A 24,122-nucleotide genomic window follows, 5' to 3' on the forward strand; every position below is an offset into this window, starting at 1 on the left:
GAAATGACATGGGATTGGGATTGGAAAGGTCAAAGACTTCAGAAAGAATGCTGCTCTTCCAAAGGAGCATTGCTTTTAATGACATTGATCTGGTACTCAAACAATGCCCCCTCCCCAGCAAAAAAAAGGTGAATATTCCTGTAAACAACCTGGGAAAATTTGCAGGCTGCAGACCCCTAATGTAAAGCGGTTAAATTAAAAGACGAAATATTGCAGAAACAATTGTGAGGGGGGGCTCAGATGTCCTCAGTCCCACCAGGAAGAGACTGACGTGGATATGTTTCAATCAGTGACCTGGAACGATGTCAAAAACAACAACCCCGAAACGAAAAAAACCCAGAATTTTGTTTCTGCAAATCGGCACTTAACGAAATAAAATAAGGCGCAGAATTTCGGAGGTTGGTTGGTTGGGCTGAGAACTTTTCAGCACCTCTTTGTCGGGTCTGCCCTAGAATCCAGCAGACTCGGAACTTCTTATGTCGTTTCACTAAAAAGCTCCCGTTACCTGCGACCAACCCAGTTGTCTCCGAATTCTAGGCCCAGATAATAAACCTGTTTTCCGGATTCTAAAAGTTCTTTTCTCCTAAATCTGGCCTCCCATTTCTAATCAAAGCTCCAGACAGATGATCTCTGGTCACTCCTCCTTCCCCACCTCCAGGCTGCGCTGGGGGTCTCCCAGTTCTCTCCCTCCTCTCCCCTCCTCGCAGCCGACGGAGCCTTCGGGCTCGGTTTCACTTGCTGAGCAGTTGCGAGCGCAGTAACTCTGCTGCGTCCAGCTGAAAATACCGCTGTAGCTTCTCGGGGCCGGTGGCAGCTCCGAGAGAAGCCCCTCTTGGCTCGGTTCCTGCGCCCGGAGCCATGGTGGGCAGGCTGAGCCTGCAGGACGTGCCCGAGCTGCTGGACACGAAGAAGAAAGGGGAGCGGGTGCTGGACAGTCCGGACTCGGGGCTGCCCCCCAGCCCTTCCCCCAGTAACTGGCTGCTTCATTCGGCAGGTGCAGAGAAAGGGCTGCCCGGAGGGGCCGCGGAGCCGGAGACTGCAGGGGTGAGTCTAGGGCTTCTTTTGTAGACTTGGTCCATTTGGTGCCTTTTGCTGAAAATGTAACAAAAAGATCTCCTGGGTTAGACGTTTTTGTTCTTGGCTTTCTGAGTATGACCCAGCGCCTGTTCTGAAGCTGGGGTGGCATGTTTGATTTTATTAGTGGAGGAAATGCTAGATTAAGGTTTGCAGGGTGGGAAGGAGCTTGAGCTGCCCTTTGGACTCGGCAGGCACTTGGGAGGGAGCGCCAGCCTCCATCCATCTCTTTCTCACTGTCACCATGGAACTTGCAGAGCGGTGGCAGGAGGCGAAATCTGGGCTGGACCCTTTCAGCGTCCTGGATGGAGAGGTAAATTCACTAGAGGGGCTTTTCCGGGGCATAGAGCGGACTGGACTGAAAACTCCGATTTCACAGGCTTAAAAAGTAGCAGAAGCTACAGAAAAAGGTGCATCACTGAGGTCCTAGAGAGAGGGAGCGAGAAGTCAACTACCGTGTTTCCCCGAAAATAAGACAGCGTCTTATATTAATTTGGGGGGGGGGTGTCTAAAAATGCACTAGACAGGGGCTTACTTTCAGGGATGTCTTATTTTTTTTCATTACAACAATGATCTCTCCCTTCCTCTCCTCCACCCCAATTCTTCCTCTTTCTTCCCCCCCCCCATCTTTCCTCCCCTCTCCCCCATCCCCCCCGTGCAGCAGAACCCCATGGACGCTCCCACCATGAGACTGACATACCTCCGCTCCCAGGCCTCCTAAAGCAGCAGAGGTGGGGGTTTCTGAATCAAGGAGTTAAATTTTTTCAGCAAATCAGGCAGCACTAGTGTCAGGTACATTTGGGGGATTGATCTTAACTAGGGCTTATTTTGGGGGTAGGGCTTATATTAGGAGCATCTTTAAAAATAATGTTAGGGCTTATTTTTGGGATAGGTCTTATTTACAGGGAAACAGGGTAGCACTGTATCAGGGGGGCTTTACCATACCTTTTATTTCCAAACATGCTGTTCCATTTTTGGAGCACTATAAAGGTCAGAAAATCCATTAAAATGTCGACTGAGGGAAAAACTGAGACATTGGGCACCTTTTGTGCTTCCATGCTCTACTGTGTGGCGTTTACAGTGCAAAACTCCTTAAGCTGTTTTCCAGTATAGCAGGATTTCACACCCCAAAGTAACTGGAATGTGACCAGTGGAATATATGAAAAACACATGGAAAGACATCCGAGTATTCCGTTACTTGTCAAAACTCTCCATCTTAAAAATATGTTGATTTTCAGGGTTCCAGTACTGGCAAACTTTTTGTAGTCAAAAGCTAAAGGGGGTTTATTCTTTGCCCTCCCACTGCTTGCCAGTTCTTAGTTTGGTTATTTTCCCAGAGTCTGTGTTTGGGACTGAATTGCAGTGCCCATAGTGTGGGGCAGCGCTAGTGTTCAGTTATATGCATGCATATATTACAATTAAAGAAGGGGATTCTATTCTGCAGCACTTCCGCTTTTTCTATCTGTCTATGTGTCTGTCTGTTTATCTGTCTGTCTATCTATCTATCTATCTATCTGTCTGTCTATCTATCTGTCTGTCTGTCTATCTGTCTATCTATCTATCTGTCTGTCTATCTATCTGTATATCTGTCTATCTGTCTACCAATCTGTCTGTCTATCTGTTTATCTATCTATCTATCTATTTGTCTATCGTGTTTCCTTGAAAATAAGACAGTGTTTTATATTAATTTTGGGTCCAAAAAACGCATTAGGGCTTATTTTCGGGGAATGTCTTAATGTTTTTCATGTACAACAATTATCTCTCCCTTCTTCTCCACCCCAATTCTTCCTCTTTCCTTTCTCCCCTGCCCCCCTCCCTTCCCCCCCATTGTGCAGCATCTTTCCTCCCCCTGTCACCCATCCCCTTGTGCAGCATCTTTCTATCCCTCCCTCCCATCCCATTGTGCAGCAGAACCCCACTGACATACCTCCGCTCCGAGGCCTCCAAAAACAGCAGCGACGGCAGCTGTTTTTGGAGGACTTAGAGCGGAGGTATGTCAGGTCTCACTGGGGTGGGGATCGCTGAATTGACGAGACCAATTTTTTCGGTGAATCGGGCAGCACTAGTGTCAAGGATGGAGTCTGGGCCATTGGGGGTCAATCTTAACTAGGGCTTATTTTGGGGGTAGGACTTAAATATCACGCTAGGGCTTATTTTCAGGATAGGTCTTATTTTCGGGAAAACAGGGTATTTATCTATCTATATCAGCAGTATTATTAATTTCAAAAAGACCTTAGTTGTGCAATGACATATGTACACGACCGCAATAAACTAAAAGCTATATTTTGTTAAACGTGCAGGTCTTTTGTGGTATATATTAAATACATACACACTGGTCTTCATATGTTCTTAAAGGTATATTCCCATTTATTTGACAGCAATTTCTCCTTTGGTAGAGCCGCAGCTCATCTGTGTGATTAATTTATCAGAGCTCTGGAGCTTTTCCACATGGCAATTATTGCTGTCATGCTTCTGCTGTATTTCTTGTTTGTGCAAAGGGCGAGATGCTCCCTGGGTATAACAAGCAGTGACAGATGTAACCCTTCAGCTGCTCCAAGGCATCGGAACACCTGGTTGCCCCTCTCCAAGTGGGGAGGAGAGGCCTCCTTGAAAACTGTGAGTTGCCAGGAGTCTCCCTTGATGTTGGTGACTAAGGATGGGATCCATAGAGAATCGCCACTTCCAGTGACACGGACATATTTCCAGTGGTTGCTTGCAGCTGCTTACTCTTCCCATTGGGAAACTTGCCTTTGGTAGTTCTGTGCTACCATTTTCTACATGTCTGTCATCCAAGCACTTAAAGTAGCTGTTGTGCTTTTCTTTTAATGCTGTCTTTTTCTGAGCTTAGCTCATGTTTGCTGTCATATCTCCTGTATTTCTCATGAAAATGAGAAACAGATGTATACATTCAAAGTGTCAAGTGCCAGGTGTGTGTACTCTTTCTTTAAACAGGAAAATGCCACAGGAAGTGGTTTTATCCTTTAAGGATGCCTCTGTGCTAGGAACTGCCCAGGAAACAGCTTCATTACATCCTGTGCTGTAAAAGATGAGACTTATTGCATGCACTGATAGGGTTTGGGTAACCGCATGCTTGCACAAAATACAGCGGAACATCTTAAGCAATGCTGCTAGGGCAAGAAAAAAGAAACGGCCCATATACATGTGAATTCCAAAACACTGTTATGATGATATGATTCAGAGTAGAGAATGACACGGGGACAAATTTGTCCCCGTCCCCGCAGGAACTCAATTTCCCCATCCCGTCCTCACCAGTTTTGTCGCTGCCCCTTACTGCCCCATTCCTGTAAACTCTGCCTTAATCTCACAAGCCTTGAACACTTATGATTTTAAAGTGTTTGAGGCTTCTGCAGATTAGGGAAGAGCTTGTAGGAATGGGGCAGGGACAGGAAAAGAACTCACAGGGACGGGACAGGAAAATGAGTTCCCACGGTGAATGGGGAAAAATTTGTTCCCATGTCATTCTCTAATTCAGAGTCTTTTCTGTGGACTAGAGAGTTGCGCAGGGACAGAAATCTCACCCGTCCCCACCTGTCCCCTTGATAAATTCCATTTTTTACCTTTGTTGTCTGGAGACTTATTTTTCCATAAAGTTGGTCCCAGTTTCTTTTTTCTGCTTTCCCATCTTCTGTAAATTCTTCTGTTGCTGTCCATTAGTTCCTCCTACCATGGTCAAGCGTTTATCCCTTTCTCATCTTTCGCCCCTGCCCACCAGCCCATGCCCAACTTGCCTCATGCCCAACATTTCTCCTTCTATCACCCCTCTCCAGCACCATGCCACATCTCTCCCTCCATTCCCTTCACCACTATGTCCAACATTCCTCCCTCTTGCATCCATTTCAATCTGTCCATTCCACCACAATATTTCTCCCTCTCCTCTGTACCTCACTCCCTCCCCATAACCAAAAATTCTCCTTTCTTCCATTCCCCGTGTACACAACCATCTCTTTCCCTCCCTTCCTCTCTCCCAAGACCATGCCTTCTGTGTACAAAAATGCATTTCCTCCCCCACCTCAGCATCTCTTTCCCAAGTTCATGCCTTGTATCCAAAAACACACTCCCTCTCCCCTTTTGTGTTCCGCGTTTGTCTCACAGCCCTCATCTGCAAGCAAATTACCTTAGCAACTTTCTCAGCCAAATGGAGCTCGAGCCACGAGGCTCGTCTTCTATTTCCTGCCTGCCCTGCCGACCGGAAATCTTCCCTGATGTCAGCGCTGACGTCGGAAGGACGGCTTTGCTTAAGCCCTCCCTCTGGCGTCAGCGCTGACATCGGGGAAGACTTCCAGTCGGCTATGTGTGCTGCGGCAGGGCAGGTAGGAAAAAGAAGACGAGCCTTGCGGCTCGAGTTGTATCGAACCCCGCAGGATCCACGCGACCTTAGGAGGCATCCCCACGGGATCCCCGTGACCCTAGGGGGCGTCCCCATGGGATCCCCGTGACCCGAGGGAGAACCCGCGGGATCTCCATGGGTCCCGCGGGATTCCCATCGCCCCATTCCCGTGCAGCTCTCTACTGTGGACCCCAGTTAGGGGACCTGCAACTCAAGTTCACTGTTAGTATTTGGAACAGCCACCGGTGTAGAAATACTGACATCCTTTCACCTCACATCATGGTGCGTTCTAGACTACATTTGTAATGCAGAATTCTAGGAGACGAGTTGAAACCGACGAACACTAGACACTTTGTAGCTCGGGATACATTATAATGGACCAAACATAAATTAAAATGAAAACAAAAGTTTATTTTAACTGGAATAGCAATACAACAAATAACATGCAATTGGAAAACATATGACAGGTTAAATTATAATTTTTGGTGGAATTCTGTGTGTCATATATACAAAATGGAGCTCACAATAGCAACGCAAAAAGGTTATATTAGTAAATTTCAGAAAATCTGGGGACCGTTAACAGATTTTTGTAATGAATGATTACTTTTCCCATTTTAAGGTATTGATTAGGGGGGAAAAGGGTGGGTTTTACTTGTTGTTATTATATAATACATGAGTATTTCAATAATTTCACAGTAAGGATAATTTTATGATTTATTGAATAGGGAGGGAGGGGGAGGGACTATTAGATTCAATAAGGATGATATAAATGTTAGATTTCTTTCATAATATTTAAAATATTATAGAATTTTAATTTGTAATGAAATGTTAAATTTGATGCTTATATGAGAATTAATCAAGTGTGTATCTTTAAGTTTTAAATGAGCTTATTTGCTACACTTGTAACAAACGAAAATGAATAAAGAATTTAAAAACAAAAAAAAATGAAAACAAAACATTGTGGAAGAACTTCCTTCAGCCATTGCCATCACCTTTGTAAAAGGACCTTTGTGGTCTCCAGGGCTTTTGTGCTCCAACATGTGTTTCCTTAATTCAGTAAAAGTTATCACAGTCTACTAAGAGAAACTTGGAAGCGGATTTATTTCTTGAGCATGTTTTTAATTCCTGTGTTATTTACATCAGTAAATAAGAATGCATCATAGGCTGTCTGATAAAAGTATCCCTGGGATGTGTTTAGGTTAGGGGGAGGCAGATAGTCGGCACAGTTACATATTAGAATTTATTTGCTGCCTTCATGAAAGTATTCACTCAAGATGGTGTACAGCAAGTCAAATATAAGCAATAGACAATTACAGCAATATGCTATATTGTAATGTCAACACAAATTGGGATAAAACATTTTAATAGACAGCACAGTCTACTCGTTCATACAGCCAACCAGAGTTTATTGATAGACTGCTTACTCCTTATCACCCCGCTAAATCTCTTCGTTCCATATCACAAAACCTTTTAGTTGTACCGTCTTTGAAATTAATTAATACGTTGAGATCTAATCATTTCGCTGTTACTGCATCCACCCTATGGAATTCATTGCCCAATCACTTACGTGGGGAAACCTCAATAAAGCAGTTTAAAGCTAAACTCAAAACATTTTTATTTGAGGATGCTTTTGGATAAAACTGTCCTTTTTAGGACTAAATTAACTACAGTCCCTTTCCCTACCTGTTGTTTTATCCCTAAGTGTGCTTTATCTTAAATTATTGTAGTTCAGTCCTACTTTCCCAATTGTGTCCAATCAGTATATGTGTTTATGTTAAAGTCTACTAATTTGATACCGTATTGTATAATATTTTAACACTAATTGGTTTTGTTTCTTTTAATGATTTCTCTTTTATTATTGCTGTATACCGCTTAGAAATTTGAATAAGTGGTATAAAATTTTTTTTAATAAACTTGAAACGAATATTATATAATGTTAATAATAGTTTTTCAATGACAAGTGGAGAGCTCCATCTTCCCCATGACCAAAAAAATTTCGATGTGCTTAATCAAAAGACAAACAAATGATGATTTTTGCTTATGATCATGAAGGCATCATCATCACAGACAAAAGTTCCATGTGGAAGAAGTGTCACAGCAGTGTATTATTGTGATTTTTTTGCACAAAATGCGCAGAAAAATGCACAAAACCTGACCTCAGTCGCTTTTGGCTGGGCCTCTCATTCTTCACAACAATGCTCGCCCGCACATAGGGAATGTCGTCATTGAAAAACTACGCAAATACGGCTGGGAGGTGTTACCTCATGCTCCCTACAGTCCTGACATGAGTCCGCCAGACTTTGACCTTTTTCCAAAGTTAAAATAACCTATGCGTGGCATCGTTTTGCATCTCTGGAAGAGCTTTCTTCCGCCAGTACCCGAGCCATTCGGCAACTAAACAAAAATAGTGTCTTGGATGGAATAATGAAGCTTCCCAGACGTTGGGACTCTGTCATTGCAAAGCAGGGAGACTATATTGAAGGATTGTAAAGAAATACTTGAAAAAAAATAAAACATGTAAATTAAAAAAAATTGTGTGCATTATTTATGAAATGACCCTCGTATAATATGAAAAGCAGATACAGCTATCCATAATTACTTTATCCTTTGTATGTGCCTTTCTCTTTGAAAATTGTTTCCTTGCTGCTCAGTTAAGTAACTACATTTCTCCCTCCGTATCCAAGGGGGTTAGGGCCAGAGCCGCCCCGCAAATATTAAAAAAATGCAAATAATATTCGGGCCAGTTCTGCCCCTAACCCCCGCTTCCCCCTGGCTATTTTAAGCTCTGTAAGCCCCCCTTAAGCCTTACCTGGTGGTCTTGTGGGTTTTTTGGGGCAGGAGAGATCTTCCCACGCTCCTGCCCCATGCAGATCACTCACAGGAAATGGCTGCCTTGAGCTCCCATAGTCTCTCGAGCCATTTCCTGTGAGCGATCTGCACGGGGCAGGAGCGTGGGAAGATCGCTCCTGCCCCGAAAACCCACTAGACCACCAGATAAGGCTTAAGGGGGGTGGGGGCCTTACAGGACTTAAAATAGCCCGAAAAATTAAAATGTTTTTTTTTTGTTTAAAATCGTGAATAACCGAATCCGCGGATGCTGAAACCGCAGATTCGGAGGGGAAAGTGTACCGTATATTTTATTCTATGCTGCGGTAGAGGTTTTCACCGTGGCCCGTGTTAAATGCTCCAGCGCTCATAGAATTCCTCTACCATGGCTTAATAAAAGGGAGGGTGGGGGGGGGGGGGGTAAATGACATGTAGTTTTGAACTGTCTCTAATATTCACATAATTCCTAATATATCTTAGAGTTCGTCCCTATCACCCACACCTGGGACTCCTAGCTGTGCTCCAAGACTGTGCCCATTATCCTTTGGAGAAGGAGTGGAGTTTGATCCCTTACCACCAAAGGAAATAAGGTAATAGAACAACTTGTCTGTTTTATGGTTCTCCAACAAAAAGCAAATCATTGGGAAATTCTTCTTTCTGTTCTGATTTTTTCTCATACCTAAAATATAGCATATGAAGTTTATGACAACTTTCTGATTTACAGTAAATTCATGGTGGTGTAGCATTCGTGATCAGAAAATGCTGTTTCCATCAGCAGCTAAATAGGTGAATGTACATTTTATTACCCAAAGAAATGTAAGCATAAACAATTAATTTGGAGAAAATGAAAGGAAGAAAAATTAAGGTGTAGGAGCAACAGATAGTGCCAAGAAATGGCAGCAATATTCTGATCAATTCTTCCTTAAAAGAACATCATTTATTTTCTGCATTCAGTAGAATGAAGAATTCCTCTAGCTGTGTTTTTCTATTATATGAGGGGCCGCTGAAAGTTCTCAGCCCAACCATGGCGTCTCCACCTTACCACCTTCCCACCTCTTTTACGAAACTGCGATAGCAGCTTCTAGCGTGGGGAGCTGCGCTGAATGGCCCGTGCTGCTCCTGAAGGTCATAGGAACTCATTGAGCGTCGGGAGCAGTGCAGCTCCCCGTGCTAGAAACTGCTATTGCAGTTTTGTAAAAGGAGGCCTTAGTCCAGTGATTTTCCACTGTTTTGTTCCATATCGCAGGTCTAAGTGTATAGCCCTCCATGGAGACTGCCCCCAACTTTGTTTGTTGGGCTGTGAATTTTTCAGGGGGTCCCTTGAATGTAAGCTTATTCAAGTTTCAAGTTTAATATTTCTCTTGATTAATCGCTTAATCAAATTCTAAGCGATGAACAATTTAAAATACATTCAATGAAAGACAATACAATACAAACTTTAAATAATAACATTAAATAATAACTTTAAATAATAACATTATTCTCAACTCTTACATTGAAATTCCAATTAATATGCAAAAGAGTGACCTTGTGATTGTCTAATTAAAGGCAATGGAATTTTGTTTTCAAGTAGTGGCCTTTTTTTTGTTTTCCTTAAGGGGAATGAAATTTTCTGTTTGTGATACTGAGGCCGCCTTGTCCACTTGGAGTAGAGTTTCAAGCTTGAGAAAGTCAATAATGAAAAGATAAGCATCTCCTCTGATAATGTATTGTTTCACAATAGGTGATATATATGGCTGGGTGTGTGCTCACAAGGACGGGCCTCCCACACCTCCCTGAACAAATAGGTTCACTTACCAAGCAGCAAACTAGAAACCTCTGCCATGAAAAACACATGGCACCAGGACATGTAGGCGCCAACATTTCAAAATGATTGGCATGCCAAACATACTGCAATGACCCTTCCCTGGACACAGTGAAAGAGATTCTCAATTGGGGGTGTTCAGTATCCCTTGGCACCCACAAAGCCCCATGCTTGGGCAATACGATCATCGAAAAATAGGTGCAAATAAGTTTCCCCTTGAAGCATAACTGCTTTGACACACAGCTCCTGACTGGTGTAGCCCGACTTTACTACAGGAAGAGGCGGTCGGAGCAAACCGTGAACCATGAATTCGCGAGGGAACACTGTACTACATTCAGAACATAATTTCAAAACTGGTCAATTAACTTGTGGCAGGTACACACATAATTCACACTAGCTTTAAAAGAGGAAAATGCACACATACTTGAACTTTTAAAATTGCCCTGTAGTAGGATTGTCAGATTTTACATTTGTAAAATCCAGACCCCCCCTAGCTGCACCCCCAGGCTCGCCCATCCCCACCCCATTACACCCCAGTCCTGCCCCTAATCCCGCCACGCCTCCACTGCTTGCGCTGGTTGGGCAAGAGGGCATCCATGCATGTGCGGATGCCCTCTTGCCCAACACATTTTCAGGGGATGCTTTTCAAAACCCTGACAAAATGCTGAGTTTTGAAAAGCCGTCCGGACCCCAGACATGTCCTCAAAAGGAGGACATGTCTGAGGAAATCCGGACGTCTGGTAACCCTACCCTGTAGGAAGTACACATATATTTACACCTGCACTGAAGCACAATTCCCTGGTTTATTTTGTGCATTTACCGTATATACTTGGACATAAACCGACCCAAATATAAACCGAGGAAACTGACTCAAATATAAACCAGGGTGGGCTTATATTCAAGTGCCCTGCTTTATGTGTATATGGTGTAGGCCCTGGGTAATTTAATAGAGGCCATTTCTATGTATAAAATGCTGATTCCCTCCCTCTTCCCTTCCTTTTCTTCCTACCCAGCCCCTGATGTCCACTACAGGCCTACCTGAAACCCTAGTGGTCCAGTGGTGAGCCAGGACAGGAGCAATCCTCCCGTGTCCTGCCCCAACCGACTCTAAATCATCCCGCATGCCTCCTGCCTCCCTGACCTTTGCAGACCTTACCTTTAAAGCCCTGGTAGTCTAGTGGTGAAGCGGGGCAGGAATGATCTTCTTACGCTCAAAGAGCTGTGATGAAAAATGTTTGCCATGAGTTCCTGTGGCAGTCTCACAAGACTACGGGAACTTGCAAGACTGCAACGGGAGCTCATGCAGGCATTTTTTTTTTTGTGTGTGTGTGTGACTATTACAGGGCAGAAGCAGAGGAAAATTGCTTCTGCCCTGTTTCACTGCTAGACCACTAGGGCTTTACAGGTAAGATCTGCAGGGGTCAGGGAAATAGGAGGGAGGCAGATGGTTTAGAGTTGGACAGGAGAGGATGCGGGAAGGATCACTCCTGTCCCGACTCACCACTGGGGCTTCAGGCAGGCTCACAGAAGGCCTGCAATAGGTCCCGGCAGTGGGCATAGACCAGAGTACCCAAGTATAAACCAAGACCCCCCATTTTTGGGCCATTTCTTTGGCCCCAAATTCTCAGTTTATATTTGAGTATATACAGTATGCTCATATTTTTGCACGGATTACACGATGATACACATACGTGTAATCCGTGCCCTGTCCCCACTATTAAAATGCCTTTACTCCAGGGTTGATGTTAGACTTGCTGGGGCCTAGGGTGTAAATTATGAAAGGCTGTGCTGCCTTCTGTTTTGAGCAGGCTTAGGCTCTCTTCTGGCATAGAGGTCCAGAGCAGATGCCCTGTTCGCAGCCACCTAACCCTAGCTCTGCTTCACCTATGTGTATATGGTATAGGCCCTGGGTAATTTAAGAGGCCATTTCTGTGTATAAAATACTGATTTCTATGCAGAAACGACTTTCAAAATTATGTCCTCAGTAATTCTGTACTTGTGGAGATTACTATGAGGTATCTTCCATTAAGTCCCCTCTAATTGAGTTCAGGCAACTCCAGGAGAGGGGTAAAAATGGAAGTGACACTGTTAATAGCAGAGAGGAGAGGTGCCGGTTAAGAAGCTTGGACTGCTGTATGGGACGCACCTTTTGCTGAAAGTTGATACAATGGCTGGATTTTCATGAATAATAAGATTCTGCATCACTAGATTCTTACAGGCTACCTGAAGATTTTAGTACATTGTCTGGTCTTTTTTTTTCCAGGTACACTTCCTCTGTTAAATATGATTCTGACAAGCACTTTGTCGACAACATCTTTCTGCCAGTGGGTTTAGAGATTTCATCCTGCAGTCAGACAGTTTTCTGTGTTCCTGACTGCACCTGGCGCAGCTACAGAGCAGAACTTTACCTAGAGCCCCGGAACAAACCCTCGCGGTTTGTAAGCACCACCATCGTCTACCCCAAGTACACCAAAACCATCTATACCACCACTCTGGATTACAACTGCAGGAAGTACATGAGGCGTTTTTTGTCCAGTGTGGAGCTAGAAGCCACTGAATTCCCAGGGAACGACTGTTTCCTGGACGATTACTAACTTTAGACCATCCTAAAAATGGCAAGACTCAGTCCGTGTCTTCCTAGCATACCCTACTACCTTTTGTCATGATAAAATGGGATTGAAGGGGGCTTTATTAGCAGTAATCTGGAATTGGGGGCTTTAAGAATTGTTCTACTTCCATCTCCCAGTCCCCTCCTGAGCACACCCCTGGAGCACCAAAATCTTCAGCTTTCAAGTTCTCCTCCGATTACAGCTGCTTTCCTTGTAGTCAGCAGATTAAAATCAGGAAAGAAGATTCAAAGTCTACCGATTCAGTTAACCGATGTGCATTTCATGTGTGGTTCATCTTGTTGATTTGTAAAAGCATGTGTTGACTGGAAGGGTACGTGCTCAGGATCAGAGCAAGGACAAAAACAAACCCTTTTGTTATCTTACTGACATTCCAAGAGCAGTGCTGGCATTATACAAGGGGGGGGGGGGGGAGGAGAAGAAACTAAGGAGTGGGTATGGTCAGTGCCTGGAGTTTCAAAGCTTTGCCTCAGTGGCATTGCTCAGTTGTACCGGTACCAAGACTTCCCTGTGGTGAGGGAGCCCTGGACAATTATCCTGCTCTCTCTTCTTTTCCCCAAACTAGCCATGCCAAGAAGTAAGAAACTGGTAAAACAATAAGTGAAGTGAGAACCTAACCTTTTTTTTTTTGCAACAATGGGACTTCGCAATTGTAAAAAATTGAAAACAAATTATATTCTATATGGTCCCAACGAAGTGTGGCCAAGAAATGACGTGGAAGCTGGAAGTTAACCATGGTCTCTAAACACCACAAAAAGAAACACAGGGGGTAGACAAGATGGGTATTGTGGTCTGCACCTGCTGCCTTATTCTATGTTTCTTTCCTAAAAGAGGTAAACTATGCACAACCTGGTGTGATTACTACTGAGCGCATAAAGGTTTTAGACTTTCTTTTTCTCTGGATTAGCAGTCCACCCTTGCAAAATGAATTTTTCATCCAAATATCCTCTAATCCAGGCCTGCCCAAGTTCAGACTTTCAGGCTCACAAAAAGACTAGGTTTTCAGGATATCCCTAATGAATATGCACGAGAAAAACAGGCACCCAATGGAAGTAGTGGGCATGCAAATTACTCTCATGCATATTCATTAGGGATATCCTAAAAATCTGGGCTGTTTGAAGCCCTTGTAGACTGAATTTGCCATTAGCTATCTCCAAGCCAAAAACAGCCCATGGGCATAGGACGCTGTTCCCCAAGCTGACCTAGTAAAGCATCTCAACCATCTGAAGTCCAGTTATTCATTTCTCTCTATCTTGTCCCATCCCTCTCCCTTGTAGCCAAACAAATACGGTGCTTTTAAGACACGTGTTTGAAATGGAGGTTAAAAAGGTACCACAGAGAGAGAGAGAGAGAGAAAAAAAAAAATAACCAGCTCCTGCAGGTTGGAAAGCAGTTCCCTTTCTTGTCTTTTACAACTGGATACTCAACACAACAATAGGGAAAAAGAAATTTAAACTTCACAGTATGTGCTGCTGGAAAAACTTTGTATCCCCCCCCAAAAAAAAATCACACAAAACAACGGACTTAGTAATTTGCGGGTTTTTTCACAACCTACAACCTTCCCTTCTAGCAAACAGTTGCGTGAGTACAACTCCTCTACCTCTTCTCGCGCACTGTCCCAGCGGTGTCAGTCACACAGTGGAGGAGTTTCTTTCTTGCAAGATCTGTCTTGCATCTGCCCCCAGTCAACCTTCTCTCCCATCACCCAGAACTTGAGGTAGCGCTGAGCATGCAAGTCTGACATAGCGCAGTGGAAAGGGGTAGGCTACAGAGTCCATAGGTCCACCAATTTTGCCCAGTTCAGCATCAGCACTCCTTCTCCGGTGCCCGTCCCCTCTGACACAACAGCTGTCCCGCCTTGCCTGAAACGGGAAGCAACCTTGGAAGAGGGCGGGACCCCAGAGAAGGGAACGATGCAGGTAATGTAGAGGCAAGTTTACAGTATTCGTGGTTTTTCAAAATTTGCGGGGGCTACAAGAACGTAACCCCCGTGAATTTCGGGGGAATACTGTATCTTTCCTAGAACTCATATGTGCTCAGAACCCACCGATGGAACAGAAGATAAATGATTTACTATATATACAAAAAAAATCTCCTAGAGAATTGGATTGGGGCACTTTTTGAATATGTGCTATGATTGAAACGTAGTAGAGAAAGCTGAATTAAAACCATTTCTTATTTTGGATGAGTATTAGCAGCAATTTGGTGTGACGAGAATCAAGAAAAGACTTCAAATTTTATTTTTAGATTTTGTTTATAATGATTATTGGTCTGTGTACTTTTAACTTAATTTTAATTGTTTAATTTAAATTCAATTCTTTTACGATTTAGGTAAACCTTTATTGATTGATGCGTTAGATTGTAAGCCGCCCAAAAGGCTAGGACCCTAGGAGCAAGATAGTAAATCTAAATAAACTTAGAAAACTGTTGGGACTTGTTTCAAGTTTATTTAAAAATTTGATTTGATAGCAAAATCATAATCCATTGCGATTTACAAATAGCAATAAAATCAGGGTAAGAAAAAGAAAAACACGTTGATTAAACCAGACAATTAATACAACTTTTGACAAAACAGACACAAGAGGCAAAAAAAAAAAAAAAGAAAAAGGATTAAATAAAATTCATAAACAATTAAAAGGGCATGGGTAATAAAACAATAGGATGGGAAAAGGTTACCTGCTCAATTTTCACTTAACAGCACTATTAGTCTGCTGTAGAGTCTCGTTTCTACATTTCTGAACACATTTGAGTTCCAGGCAAGATACTTTAAAATTGTGAGCTGTTCGTCGTTAGTGTGATCTTTTACAATTAGTGACATTTCTGATGAAGAGGCAAACACAGTGGGAAGCTGAGGCAGTGTGTGGCTGTGTACACACACACGCACCCCCTACAATAATGCTTGTTATTTTTAACAGTGTTGGAAGCTTTAGGAAAAAAAAATTATTTACAGCTTTTTGGGCATCACTAGAATGTTGCAGAAAATGTTTTCTCTATCACAATAATATAGATCTGCAGCGTGTCTGTAGATGTTGCCCTGGGGCTCTCCTGAATAATATGGACTTTTGCTTTAAAACAGTGGTTCCCAAACCTGTCCTGGAGGACCCCCAGGCCAGTCGGGTTTTCAAGATAGCCCTAATGAATATGTATGACAGAGATTTGCATATAATGGAGATGCCAGGAATGCAGATCTGCTCCATGCATATGCATTAGGGCTATCTTGAAAACCCGACTGGACTGGGGGTTCTTCAGGATAGGTTTGGAAACCACTGCTTTAAAAGATGAGGTAACCATATAACTCCATGCCAAAAGTGAATAGACGTAAAAAAAAAAAAAAAAAAATCTGAGTTACCATTCCTTGCATTAACTCAAGTAAATGCAGGGGAGACTCGGCCTCTCTCTGGGGTCATGGAACTGTCTGGTCACCCTATTTACAAAACAACTCTTCCTCTATGGCAGGGGTAGACAATTCTGGTCCTCGAGAGCCACAGGCAGGCCAGGTTTTCAGGATATCCGCAATAAATATGCATGAGACAGATTTGCATCTCAAGGAGGCAGTGCATGCAAATCCATCTCATACATATGCATTGTGGATATCCTGAAAACCTGACCTGCCTGTGGCTCTCGAGGACCGGAATTGCCTACCCCTGCTCTAGGGCACTTCTCTGGTCAATCATAATATGCTGAGTAAGAATCAAGACTTAGGGTAAGCCACAGAGGAAAAAGAACAATTTTTGGGGGGGGGGGGGAGAAACAACATTTCATGACAGATAAGGCCAATTTTGGTATTTGTTGCCATTTCAATGCATTTTCGAGGGGTGAGGATGTGATTTCAGCAGAATCCTTTCGCTTTGTTTCAATTTAAGGACGCAGGGAGAGGGGAGACATGATTGAGACATTTAAGTACATCACGGGACGCGTCGAGGTGGAAGATGTTATCTTTCTCCTCAAAGGACCCTCGAACACAAGAGGGCATCCGCTCAAACTCAGGGGAGAGAAGTTTCATGGACACACCAGGAAGTACTTCTTCACGAAAGAGTGATTGAGCATTGGAACAAGCTTCCAATGCAAGTGATCGAGGCCAGCAGCATCCCAGACTTTAAGAATAAATGGGATACCTATGTGGGATCCCTACAAGGGTCAAGTCAAGGAATAGGGTCACTAGGGTATAGATTTGAAGGAGCAGGTCAGTAGAGTGGCAGTATAATTAAGGGGGTAAGTAGACTTAAAGAGGTGGGTCAATAGAGTGGGCAGACTTGATGGGCTATAGCCCTTATCTGCCGTCATCTTTCTATGTTTCTATAGTTCCTCCTAGAGCCAGAAAATAGATTTAGAAGGGTCAGAAGGGCAGTGCCCAGACGACTCCCAGTTTTGGTCTTGGACCAGCCCAGTACTAGCTGGAGATATTCAGCAGCAATCTCTGGTTAAATGCTCCAAAATGTCTGCTCTCAGCCCAGACAGGAGTCCCTCCCACTCAGTTAAACTATGCTGAATAGCCACCCCCAAGTTAACACAGTACAATGTACTGTATTTTTCCACTTCCATCATATAATGCAAACAGTACCTAAATAAAGCATATTATCATTCATTCATTCATTCACTTTTCTATATTGTTCTCCCAGGGGAGCTCAGAATGGTTTACATGAATTTATTCAGGTACTCAAGCATTTTTCCCTGTCTATTCTGGTGGGCTCACAATCTATCTAATGTATCTGGGGCAATGGTGAGATTGGGCGACTTGCCTAGGGTCACAGGGAGCAGTGGGGGTTTGAGCCCATAACCTTAGGATGCTGAGGCTGTAGCTTTAACCACTGTGCTACACTCTCTCTCCTGACTTTTGGGCCCTATATCAGGTTTCCATATCTGTGGCACCGGTGGTAGCCTCTTACCTTGAAATGATTTCCAAATTGAACCCCACATGTAAATTTTTATCTGTCTTAGACGCATCCAGCCTGGACCTGATCTCTCCACAGCAGTGTCCACTCTACAGATTGCAGTGGGACCCAGGTGTTCTATATTCTTTACATGTGGTATAGAATATAGAACAAGAACGTAGAATAAGTTTTGTTCTAAGTGACCTTGTTGATGTTCAACACAAGTATTTAACAACAGCCCAAAAATAACATACACAAATAACTAACTAACTAACTAGAAAAAGAAAAGACAGCTGAAAAGGAAGAAAAATGGGAATAGAGGCTGGATCTACTTCAACCAAACTCAAGATGGCTCAGAAGTTTATAATCCATTGCAATCTAGTGATCATCAAGGACTACTTTCAGCTCAGAAGTTTAGATATATTCAAGTTAGTCTACATCAGTGTTTTTCAACCGCTGTTCCGCAGCACACTAGTGTGCCGCGAGATGTTGCCTGGTGTGCCGTACGGTGCAGACACTGATTAGGCCTCAGGCCGGGTCCCGCACGCGCTCCCATGAGACTCCCCCGGTCCCCGCTGCTGTTCAGTTTCGATCTTCTGCTCTGACGCAACCGGAAACAGGAAGTTGCAGCAGAGCAGAAGATTGAATACTGAGCAGCCGCGCGTGCGCGGCTCTTTGGGAAAGCGTGCATGTTGCCGAAAAACAAAACCTACAAACTAAGGTGAGGCGAAGGGAGAGAGCTGGCTAAACAGTAGGATCGATTGGGCAGGTGAGTGGTGGCTGCGGGGACCGTGCGATCGCTCGTGTTCCCGGCTCAAATTGGAAGGAGGGAGTGAAAGGGAAAAGGATTCTGGGCCAAGGGGATGAAGACGGAAAGAAAAACCCACAGCAGGAAAGAAAGGGAAGGACAGGCAGGTGAGCCAGATGCTAGAAGCAGGGGGGGGGGGGGGGGAAGAAAGAGGGAAAAAAGCTAGATGGGGTTGAAAAGAAGAGACACATTGGTATGGAAGAGGAAGATAGGGGAAATCTGGACACAGGAAGGTAACAGAAAGAGGGGAAATTATGTGCATGGGGCATAGGGACAGAGACATAAAGGGGACATGCCATGGGGATGGTATATGGACACAGGGCCCCCCCTGACAGATACATAGGGGAGATATTAGAAATGGAGAAAATAGGAGCACAGAAGCGAGATGGTTTGTGGGGATGGGACAGGGACCGAGCTCGCAGGCTCCAGTGGCTTGCACAAATTACATTGTAACGTGCCATGAAAATAAGAGGGAGGAAGGTAGATAGATAAGCCACGTGAGAGGAGCTGAAGGGTAGTAGAAAGGAACAGATGGTAAAGGAGGGAGGGAAGGGTGGTGGTGGAAAGGAATAGGACAGACATTGAAGGAGGGTGGAGAGGAACAGACCCCGAAGGGAAATGTGGAAGACAGAGTGGGAAGAAGACAGATGCCAGACTATGGGGGAGCGGAGGGAAGAAGATGGGTGCTAGACCAATTGGGGGGGGGGGTGAAGGGAGAGGCACAGTAACAGCAAATGGAAGACGTAGAGAGAAGACACACAGTGGATGGAAGAAATTGAATGAGAAGATGTGGAAAGCAGAAACCAGACAACAAAGGTAGAAAAAAAAATTATATTTATTTATTTATTTTTTGCTTTAGGATAAAATAGTATATTAGTTGTGTTGATAAAAATTTATAAACAAAGCCCTGCCAGCTGAACATCTCTTTCTCTAGTTCAGCAGCAGGAACTTTGATTTATAAGAAAGGAATAAGCTAAATATTACAGTACTAAGGCTTATATGGATGCAGCGGGGACGGTGACGGGGCGGTGAATGGGATGGCAGTGGCGGTGACGGGGCGGTGAAAGGGATGGCGGTGACGGTGACAGTGACGGGGCGGTGAAGGGAACGGCTGTTGACGAAGAGCTACGTGTGTGTCTTTCTTCGATTCCAGCCAGAATATCAGCTTTGTGTTCAGCCAAACAGGCCCAGGTTTCGCACTGAATAAAGTATTTTATAATTTTTCACTATTCTGTTTACTTAATATTTCATAATAAAGTAATTATAAAATACTTTCTTTGTGTTTATTTGATTCCTATTCAAGAGAATTACTTTATATATAGTCAATATAGGCACAGAGTTAAATTTTTTAACATTTTCTAATGGTGGTGTGCCTCGTGATTTTTTTCATGAAACAAGTGTGCCTTTGCCCAAAAAAGGTTGAAAAACACTGGTCTACATGATAGAGAATTCAAAGAGATAGATAGACAATCGTTACTTACATCCTATCTTTGTACAGTTTCACTTATCCAGTTAAGGGCTGAAAATTGACTCTTAACAGGATCAACATTGGAATCCCCTTTAGCTTTGCTGGGCCACGTACTATTTCAATATGACTTTATATAGGGCTACCAGATTTTCTGTCTGGAAAATCCTGATCCCTAGACCTGCCTCTTTGGACCCCACCATCCCCAGATCCATCTCCTTTTCACAACTACCCTTTCATCCAGCATCTCTCCCTCCTTCCCCATCAACTCTCCCTTCCTTTTTCTAACTACCTGCCTATCCAGTATCTCTATCCCCCTACACCATCCCTTGTGTCCAACTTCTCTCCCTTTCTGTTCCTTCCCTCCCTAAATCCCATTGTCCCTCTCCCTCTCCCTCTCCCATTGTCTCTCTCCCTCTCCTGTTTTTAGATCCATTATTTCTTCTATCCCTCCCCCATCTCCCTTCTCTATGATTTCCCCCAAGTCCATCTCCCCTCTCCTTGATCTCCCCTAAGTCTATCTCCTCCCTCCACTATCCATCTTCCCCCTCCACCAAGTTCATCTCTCCCATCCATATTCTCCCCATCTCTCCTTCTCCAGTCCACCAACTCCCCCAATTCCATCTCCCTCTCCCCCATCTACCTTTATTCTGATGTTATAACATGTTACCGGTGGCGGTAGTGATTTAACGATCCACTCCTGCCGCCACTCCTTGCGTCTTCTCTCCACTGCGGCCCGCCCTCAGTGAAAACTGAGAAAACACCCAAAGCAGCGGCAGGGTAGTGAATCGCTTTCGCTACCGCCACTTTTGCCTGACCGGGGAGGAGAGGATAAATACTTCTGGCTGGGGAGGAGAGAGCCTTTCGGGCATGCAGAGACCCGTTTGGGCTTTCCCTCTGCCACCGGAGTCCTTGCTTCTGATGTAACTTCTGGTTTCGCAAAACTGGAAATTACATTAGATGGAAGGACGCTGGTGGCAAAGGGAAAGCTCAAATGGGTCTCTAGCAAGGGGTCTGACGAATCGGTAAGTTCGATTTTTTGCCAAAACAAATTGATTTGAATCGATTCATCTAAAGTGAATTGTGACTCGATTAGAATCACGAATCGGGCAGCACTAGTTCACATACATTCTTTTTAAAATTACACCTGTAGGGAACTCAGGAAATGTGTGAGTGCCAAAGCGCAGGACTCAATATATGTGCAGAAATTCTCTGGGATAGTTTTTGGAGCAAAACTACACATTTACTTTCATTTAAAAAATTAGTTGGCACCTGGACATGGAAAATTATGCATATATTATATACAGGTATGCACAGTAACAAAATTACCCCCAAAATGGCTGTAATTCTTTGCTGTGGACTGTTGTTTTATTATATAGTTAGCCTGGATTGAAGATTCCTGATCCTTCCAGCTATCTTCTGCTCTAGCCTGACTGGTCACTTCTCCCTTGGGAGCAGCAGCACCACCAAAAATAAGAATAGGGTTACCAAATGTCTAGGAAAACCTGGACATGTCCTCTTTTTAGAGGACTGTCTGGGTTCCCGGATGGACTTTTCAAAGCCCAGCAGTTTGTCTGGGGTTTGGAAAGCCATGAGCTCCAGCCACGTTTGGAGAGCCTTCAATAAGCATGCATTCACGCATGATGGAGGTTCTCCAGATGCAGCCGGAGGTCAGAAAAAAGATGTGGCTTTTGAGGGCGAGGCTAGAGGCAGAACAGGTTGGAGCTAGAGGGGAAATAGGGTGGGGCTGGAGGCGGAATGGATGGGTTGGAGGAAGATTGGGGCAGGGCTGGGGGGCAGAATGAAATGGGGCCATGCGTCAGGGTTTCTACTTCTTCAAATATGGTAACCCTACATAAGAACATATGAGTTGCCATACTGGGATAAACCGAAGGTCCATCAAGCTCAATATCCTGTTTCTAACAGTGGCTAATCCAGGTCCCAAGTACCTGGAAGAAATCCAAAGAGTAGCAACATTCCAGAGCTGAGATTGTGATGTCATAATGCCTTATTCCACCAATGCCTAAGAGCCAACCTGATCAGTGATGTCACAATGGCTTGATTGTCCTATACTTGGTTCACATAACAGCTTCCTACTGGGAAAGACCGAAGGTCCATCAAGCCTAGTATCCTGTTTCCAACAGGGGCCAACCCAGGTCACAAGTACTTGTGCAATTTGCAGTTCACAAGAATTCAAAATATCTTCCCTCAGACGGTGAATCATTTGGAGAGCACTTTGCAGTTCTCATTGCTTTCTTCTTTAGAAATCAAAATATTGGTGAGATTCTGGGAGAAGAAAGGTGCTTTGCTCTCTATTTAATTTTGTTCTCTAAAAGTCTGAAATAAAACCAGTGAAAAAGCACTTAATATCCTTTTCTGTTATATTCCAGGACAGCCATGGTTGCAGGTCTGCCTGAAGAAGAAACAGATGTTGCGGGTTTCATTCTAGCTGATTTCAAATTGCTTCCATTTGAGATGTGATGATTCCAGGGACAGACCTCAGAGAATGGGACACTAAGGGAGAACAGCATTTGAAAGAGAGCTCAAGCTGAGGTTTCTTGGCTTTGATGGAATGAAATTCTAAAATAGTTAAGGTTGCCATCTCACCCAGTTCGGTTCAAAGAGGCTGATCCAGTCCTGGTTTTGTCCTATTAAAGATCAAGATGTACTTCTAAGACCCAGTATTCTAAGGATTTATGCTCATAAATTGGCCTTTTCGAGAATCCTCTAGGGCTGTATGCATAAAAAGCTGGTGGCAATAGGGGTGGATTTAGGATGGAGAAAAGAAGTTTGGATCCTAGCTCCAACTTTCAGCACTAGGGTTATAAATTAGAATTGTAAATCTAGGCAAATAAATGGCAGCCAAATTTAGAAACATAACTTTTAAGCTCTTAAATTAAGAGGAATTTTCAGCTGAAAAGTTATGCTCCTAAATTTGGCTGAAGCAGGGCACAAATTTAGGTGCATAACTTAGGAGTATAAATGTAGAAGCTCATCAGTTTTTGAAAATCATAGAAACATGATGACAGATAAAGGCCACATGGCCCATCCAGTCTGCCCATCTGTATCATCCGCTATCTCCTCCTCTCCCTAAGAGATCCCACGCGCCTGTCCCACACTTTCTTGAATTAAAACACAGTCTTTGTCTCCACCACCTCTACCAAGAGACTATTACACGCATCTACCACCCTTTCTGTAAAAAAGTACAGTGGTAACTTGGTTTATGAGCATAATTCGTTCCAGAAGTATGCTCGTAAACCAAAGCGCTCCTATATCAAAATGAGTTTCCCCATAGGAAAGGAAACTTGGATGATTCGTTCCACATCCAAAAAACAGACACTCCCCTACCCCCCAGGCCACTGGCGCTGCTCGCTTCCACCTCACCCCACCCCACCCCACCCTGGGAACCGTCTTCTCTCCTCAGGCGGCCCATCCCCAAACCCTTACCTCCAGCGGACACCGGCACGCATCAACCCACAGGACATATATGTGCCAGTGCTGAAAGAGCCTGCCGCTGATGTTCCATGCTGGGCTGCTGTGGGGCCTTGAGCATCTGCACAGATGGATGGGAGCCAGAAGGCCTTGAGTTTCTCCTTCTTCCATGCCCTTCCCAGCCAGTCTACCTCTGAGGGTTTTTCTTGAGGACTCTTTCCTGTCCCTCAGCTGCTCTCTGTGAAGACTCTCCAAGCTGCTTACTCTCCTGATTACTACATATCAACCAGGCCCTCTACCCATCATCAATCTTGAGCCTCCCCTTGGATCCTTATGCTCTACTAGGCAGGCTGGTCTATCAGGCATACCAAGGGTTAGAACAAATCCAGCATTCCTTCCCTTGAGAAATAGAAGTTGCTTACCTGTAACGGTAGTTCTCCTTGGACAGATGGATCTTACAGCCACACAAGAAGGTGACGTCCCCGTGACGGAGCCGACCCGACAGTCAAAAAGCTGCAAAGCTAAAGAGCTTTGCGCATGTGCCAGCCCTCCCGCCCTATAGTATCCCACCTGGCCCCTATATAAGCACGCCCCTAACCGGCAAAACACAGTTAGGTACAAAGCTGGCGGCAACAAAAGGGGAGGCTGGGCGGGATTGTGTGGCTGTAAGATCCATCTGTCCAAGGAGAACTACCGTTACAGGTAAGCAACTTCTATTTCTCCCTGGACAGGGATCTTACAGCCACACAAGAAGGTGCCTCCCGAGCTGAAGGTAACAGAAGAACAATATGCTATTATAATAATAATAAAGATCTGTTACCTGAGACGGAGTGGAGGAGGGAAGTTGACGCCTCATAAGCCTCTTGC

At 44.2% G+C, this 24,122-nt stretch overlaps 1 protein-coding gene across 4 annotated transcripts; it reads left to right on the forward strand.

The window, feature by feature from the left end:
* On the forward strand, positions 1-22,975 carry RFLNB (refilin B). Of its 4 annotated transcripts, none has more exons than XR_004537097.1 (4): positions 1-1,044; positions 8,729-8,838; positions 12,316-13,512; positions 22,214-22,975. XR_004537097.1 is itself a non-coding variant. In XM_033921979.1 (3 exons), exons 1-3 carry the CDS (start codon positions 859-861, stop codon positions 12,644-12,646), a joined length of 627 nt encoding a protein of 208 aa, XP_033777870.1. In that variant the 5' UTR covers positions 1-858; the 3' UTR covers positions 12,647-15,280. The 4 variants fall into 4 exon arrangements, 2 of the variants coding, with proteins under 2 accessions (XP_033777870.1, XP_033777872.1); XR_004537096.1 differs by lacking the exon at positions 22,214-22,975 and adding an exon at positions 13,771-15,280 and having other exon boundaries at positions 12,316-13,677; XM_033921979.1 differs by lacking the exon at positions 22,214-22,975 and having other exon boundaries at positions 12,316-15,280.
* The last annotated feature ends 1,147 nt before the right edge of the window (positions 22,976-24,122 follow it).

This window comes from Geotrypetes seraphini, chromosome 15, assembly GCF_902459505.1.
Source record: "Geotrypetes seraphini chromosome 15, aGeoSer1.1, whole genome shotgun sequence".
NCBI classification, from domain to species: Eukaryota; Metazoa; Chordata; class Amphibia; order Gymnophiona; family Dermophiidae; genus Geotrypetes; species Geotrypetes seraphini.

Coding starts and splice junctions, on each gene's coding strand:
- RFLNB (XM_033921979.1), top strand. CDS start 859: ATGGTGGGCAGGCTGAGCCTGCAGGACGTGCCCGAGCTGCTGGACACG. Junction 1,045..8,728: donor CGGAGCCGGAGACTGCAGGG/GTGAGTCTAGGG, acceptor AATATATCTTAG/AGTTCGTCCCTATCACCCAC. Junction 8,839..12,315: donor TTACCACCAAAGGAAATAAG/GTAATAGAACAA, acceptor TTTTTTTTCCAG/GTACACTTCCTCTGTTAAAT.